General features: G+C 42.8%; 1 protein-coding gene across 1 annotated transcript in view; it reads left to right on the top strand.

The window, feature by feature from the left end:
* LOC107745142 (cingulin-like) overlaps nt 1-6463 on the top strand; it is a 12595-nt gene that overhangs the window by 5057 nt on the left and 1075 nt on the right. The window contains exons 7-12 of the mRNA XM_016558983.1: nt 1017-1065; nt 3595-3747; nt 3841-3894; nt 4091-4234; nt 5480-5569; nt 6271-6354. Of these exons, the coding sequence (XP_016414469.1) occupies nt 1017-1065; nt 3595-3747; nt 3841-3894; nt 4091-4234; nt 5480-5569; nt 6271-6354 (574 nt within the window). The remainder of the gene's footprint in view (nt 1-1016; nt 1066-3594; nt 3748-3840; nt 3895-4090; nt 4235-5479; nt 5570-6270; nt 6355-6463) is intronic.

Here is a 6463-nt window from a genome sequence, read left to right as displayed (position 1 = left end):
TCTGTCTGTCTGTCTGTCTGTCTGTCCGTCCGTCCGTCCGTCCGTCCGTCCGTCTGTCAGTCCATCTGTCTGTCTGTTTCTGTCTAGCTGTCCGTCTGTCCATTTGTCTGTCCGTCTGTCTGTCCATCCGTCTGTCTGTCTCTGTCTATCTCTCTGTCTGTCCGTTTGTCCATTTGTCTGTCTATCCGTCTGTCTGTCTGTCCATCTGTCCGTCCGTCTGTCTGTACATCTGTCTGTCTGTCTCTGTCTATCTCTCTGTCTGTCCATTTGTCCATCCGTCTGTCTGTCGCTGTCTATCTCTCTGTCTGTCCATTTGTCTGTCCGTCCATCTGTCTGTATGTCTCTGTCTATCTCTCTGTCTGTCTGTCCGTCTGTCCATTTGTCTGTCTATCCGTCTGTCTGTCTGTCCATCTGTCTGTCTGTCTCTGTCTATCTCTCTGTCCATCCGTCTGTCTGTCCATCTGTCTGTCTGTCTCTGTCTATCTCTCTGTCCATCCGTCTGTCTGTCCATCTGTCTGTCTGTCTCTGTCTATCTCTCTGTCTGTCCGTCCTTCTCTGAGCTTCCTCCAGAGCTGCTTTATAGATTAGTTGAACTCATTTAGGGCTGAAATGATTATTCAACATTATCGACAATGTCGACAATAAAAAATTGTCTGCATATATTTTTGTTGTTGTTGTTTGATTTGCTGATTTTTTTGTAGTCGTTTGATCTCATATGATCTCATAGTCTTTGAGTTCCCATGTAGGCCCTGCAATAATGCGGTTTGACCAGTGTGGCGCTGTAGCGCAAGACTGTAATTCAGCCCTCATGCAATCCAATAGAAGAAGACACACATGGCTTTCATGTGGGAAGCAACCAGACGCTGATGAGAGTGGCCTTTAGATGAATATGTAAATATGTGCTGCACGCATGGGTGTTAGAAACATTCTATATGGGTGGGACAAGACCCACCCACTTTTTAAGACCAATGATATTGGACCCACTTACTTTTACTGTTTCTAATTTTGCGTTTTAGCTACAGCTTTGACTTCCACGCTGCTGCTTCCTCAAATCCATTCCACTTGGCTCATTCAGAGTCCATATAAATTAAACTACATTCCGTGTTTTCACTTCTCGCACCTGCTGCACTCCCGCGACACCAGTGGTGCCTGCAGGTGTACGGCTGTACGCACTACCATGAGTACCATGAGCGCTTCGGCTGACCTGCAAATATTTCAGCAGTTATGATGTGTGTCCCGTATTTCTGTCAAGTGAACTAGCCACGCCACTAATTATGGATTAATCATTATTTTAAGTCATATGAATCATATGAAGCGTTCCTCCGTCAGTAAAACAAACAGCATCGAGATACTTAAGAACACATATAACAAATAGCGCTAGATGAAGTAGACTCTAGAGTAGACGTTCAACTCTAAACGCAGTAAAACACGTTGTAAATGGAAACCTTTTACGCTGTTTCGCCAATGTTAGTATTACAGCTTCATCTTTAGCACCTCTGTAAAACCAGACCTGAAGGGAATTATTATATTTGTGGGTCTTTGGCAAACATCTCTCTCACACACAAGACATTTACACGCAAGCGACTAAAATAAAAAACATGCTCGCTCTCTTCCTATCGATCTATTTAATAACTGCATAGCAACGCCTACAAATAACTGAAACAAAAGGCTACTTATTGAGAGGCTAACTTTGAGAAAATTAAGCTGTGTCATGAATAAGCGGTCATTCGCCGACAGTAGGCTATTTCAAGTTTTTTTTTTTTTCAATCGTGAATATCCACTTCATCAGCATTTTGTTCTCTGTTGTTGTTGTATTTGATCATTTTGTTGATTATTGCTGTTTTCGTGCCATTTTTAAAAGGTTTAAAACGCGTGACACCTTCGTTCTGCTCAGTGTTGCTGTCACTGATCGTTTGGTCCTCAAGGCTTAAAGACATTATTGAAGGCTATTGAACATTTAAGTGCTGTTTTTGACCACAAAAAAAAAGTCTGTGCGTACCCTCAGATGAAATCCAGCAGGCGCCCCTGTGCGACACAGCAAGCCAAACAAAGCATCTTAGCATATCTGCTGCTTGGGTGGGTCTGTGTGCTCACATATGGTCTCTAAACAAGCTGCTATTTAAATTAATCTTCATCAGTTGTTCGCCTGTTGCTTTTAAAGGCATCATATAGTCTTTGTTGCAGCACTGAATTACAGTTACACTTACACTATGTTGTTATAATGCTAACATACTCCAGTAAAATGTTTCTGGGGGAGGACCACCCACATTTTTTTTGCTTCTGATGCCCATGGCTACGTGCTTTCCTCTGAATAATGAAATAAACACAACAAAAATGACAGCGGTGAGAAAACAGCAGTTCAGAAAGCATCTGATAATAGCGATGTGATGTTTGCACCAGCTCTGCAGTCGGCCCTCCAGTTAAGTCACGTATATATAGCGCTTTATACTTTTGATTGATTTAAATCAATCAGCTTTACAGTATTAAACATGAAAAACAGTGTCAAGTGTTGTTTTCATTTACAATTGCAACTTGATATTCTGTTATAAAGCAGCTCTCCAGTGTGAATCTTTTTATTAGTTATTGCAAAGAAGAAGAAAAAAAAATCATATTACATTAAAGTCACAGTTTGGTTTGCAGAGTTTAAAGCTTAATCTAGCTCAGGACTGTTTTGAGTATTATAACACTATAATGTATTATAAAGAGTGCTAATGTTGTGAATAAAATAATGTATCCAAAACTAAAATGTCTTATCACTTACCATTATTTTGTTCCATATCCGTACGACTTACAAAAAGACATGTTAGACAGAATGATGAGTTACTTTGTCATACAGTTTAAATAGTGAATGAGAAAGTCTCTGTCCGTCATCTCATTTTGTATGCCAAATATATTTATTTGTATTGTAAAAAATAACTGTATAATAATTGTAAATGTACAATAATAATACAATTGTTTGACGTTTTCAAAATCTGAAGTGATTACCTTGTTTATGTATTAGTTAGAATATGTGTAACTCAATATTTGAACTCATTGTAAAAGCTGAATAATCCATCAAACCTACTGATTAATCGGTGAAATAATTGGCGATTAGTTGTTCTAATAATCATTAGATTCATCGTTGTAAATGTACAATAATAATACAATTGTTTGACGTTTTCAAAATCTGAAGTGATTACCTTGTTTATGTATTAGTTAGAATATGTGTAACTCAATATTTGAACTCATTGTAAAAGCTGAATAATCCATCAAACCTACTGATTAATCGGTGAAATCATTTTCGATTAGTTGTTCTAATAATCGTTAGATTAATTGATTATCAAAATAATTGTTTGTTGCAGCCATAAACTCATTCCATAATTGATGAACTTTGCACAATTATTAAACTGAACTGAATCAACGATGAACTGCCTTTAACTGAAATATTGACTGTTTACTCTTGTCCACTTTCTAGAGCTGCTTTTCAGCAGAATTGAATTGCGCTTGCATTATCGTCACTATTTTCCTGTTTAATACTGTAACGCTGACTTGATACAGTCTGTATGGTATAAAGCGCTATAGAAATAAAGCTGACTTGACTTGTCTGTGTCTCAGAGTGAGCTGAGCAGGTTGACTCGAGCTCACCGTGAGCTGAAGGAGAGGTTTGAGGAGGAGCGCCGTCAGACGGAGGAGCTGCAGAGGAGACGCAGTGAGTTAGAGGAGCTGAGGAGGAGCCAGGACCGAGTGTTAGAGCAGCTGCAGGAGGAGGTGAGAGGAGACGCGAGACTCCCGTCTGATGGAGGAGTTGCTCTGATCTCACTCATTCTGTGTGTGTGTGTGTGTGTGTGTGCGTGTGTGTAGATGAGCGCGGCGGTGATGGGATCGGAGCAGGAGACGCAGAAGCTGCAGGAGGAGGTGGACGCGCTCAGAGTTCAGAGCCAGAGAGAACTGGACACACTACACATACAGCTACACGACACACACACACAACTACAGACACACACTCACGCCACACTGGAGTACCAGAGAGAGGTGCACACACACACACACTGGCTCTGTTTGGTGTTCCTGTCATCATATTTGGTGTGTGTGTGTGTGTGTGTGTGTTCAGCGGTGTGTGTTGGAGGAGAAACTCTCTCGCTGCGAGTTTGATCTGAATGAGGCGGAACTGAAAACTCAGCAGCTGCAGAAGAGAATAAAAGAGTTGGAGGAGAAACAACAAACACATGACGACAGACACAGCAAACTCATGGAGGTACACACACACACACACACTCACTCACACACACACTCACACACACACACACTCACTCTCACTCACACACACACTCACACACACACACACTCACTCTCACTCACACACACACTCACACACACACACACTCACTCTCACTCACACACACACTCACACACACACACACTCACTCTCACTCACACACACACTCACACACACACACACTCACTCTCACTCACACACACACTCACACACACACACACTCACTCTCACTCACACACACACTCACACACACACACACTCACTCTCACTCACACACACACTCACACACACACACACTCACTCTCACTCACACACACACTCACACACACACACACTCACTCTCACTCACACACACACTCACACACACACACACTCACTCTCACTCACACACACACTCACACACACACACACTCACTCTCACTCACACACACACTCACACACACACACACTCACTCTCACTCACACACACACTCACACACACACACACTCACTCTCACTCACACACACACTCACACACACACACACTCACTCTCACTCACACACACACTCACACACACACACACTCACTCTCACTCACACACACACTCACACACACACACACTCACTCTCACTCACACACACACTCACACACACACACACTCACTCTCACTCACACACACACTCACACACACACACACTCACTCTCACTCACACACACACTCACACACACACACACTCACTCTCACTCACACACACACTCACACACACACACACTCACTCTCACTCACACACACACTCACACACACACACACTCACTCTCACTCACACACACACTCACACACACACACACTCACTCTCACTCACACACACACTCACACACACACACACTCACTCTCACTCACACACACACTCACACACACACACACTCACTCTCACTCACACACACACTCACACACACACACACTCACTCTCACTCACACACACACTCACACACACACACACTCACTCTCACTCACACACACACTCACACACACACACACTCACTCTCACTCACACACACACTCACACACACACACACTCACTCTCACTCACACACACACTCACACACACACACACTCACTCTCACTCACACACACACTCACACACACACACACACACACACACACACACAGTATTCTGAACTTTAGTCTCCAGTTGATTTCAGAAGATCATGTGTTTAAAGCATGTGTGTGTGTGTGTGTCCAGGTGCGAGTGTGTGAGCTGGAGCGGAGTGTGTTAGACGAGCGCAGCAGCTCAGACGCGCTCATGAAGAGACTGGAACGAGGACGAGAGCAGGTCTCACTCACACACACACACACACACACACACAGACAACATCTCTCAGCTTGATGTGTGTGTGTTTGATGTCTGCAGGTCATGGCAGAAACTTTGTGTGTGTGTGTGTGTAAGTAGGTTGTGATTGTGGTCAGTGTCTAATGGACTGTGTGTTTCTGACCCGGTTTAAAGCGCTCTAGTTCTTTATTTCTGGGCTTCATTCAGCTGTGTCTCATTAATTGGAGTCGCTCAGTTTTGTTCCAGTCAAACACAAAGAAAGCACAGACGCGCTCAGAATAACACACACACACACACACACACACATCACGAGCAGTTTCATAAGGCCACAGATTAATGCATTCACATGAATGACAAGCACAGTTATGATACACGAATACTGTGGAGAGAACATGATGAATGCTCAATCCACAGAAATCAGTGTGTTGTATGTGTGTGTCAAGTAAAGTCAAGTCACCTTTATTTGTATAGCGCTTTATACAGTACTAGTCGTGTCAAAGCAGCTTTACAGTTTTAAACAGGGAAATAGTTTGTCAGTAATGTAAGAAGACAATAACAGAGTCATTTTTCAGCTAAAGTCAGTTGATTCAGTGATGTCATCATCCAGTTCAGCTCTCTTCTAATAGTGTCTGTGCAATCAGTCAAGTGTCCCCAACTAAGCAAGCCAAAGGCGTGTGTGTGATATATATATATATATATGTCAGATGGAGCAGGTGAGAGCTGAAGTGCTGCAGGAACGAGCCGCTCGACACGAGCTGGAATGTGACAAGATCCGTCTGGAGCGTCAGGTGAACGACTTCACTCACATATGTGACCCTGGACCACAAAACCAGTCATAAGGCTCAATTTTTCGAAATTGAGATTTCAGATGATACATAATCTGAAAGCTGAATAAAT

Source organism: Sinocyclocheilus rhinocerous, unplaced genomic scaffold, assembly GCF_001515625.1.
Source record: "Sinocyclocheilus rhinocerous isolate Xijiao unplaced genomic scaffold, SAMN03320098_v1.1 scaffold1610, whole genome shotgun sequence".
Classification (NCBI taxonomy): domain Eukaryota; kingdom Metazoa; phylum Chordata; class Actinopteri; order Cypriniformes; family Cyprinidae; genus Sinocyclocheilus; species Sinocyclocheilus rhinocerous.
Note: the sequence above shows the minus strand (reverse complement) of the source record. Positions and strands in the feature narration are given on the sequence as shown.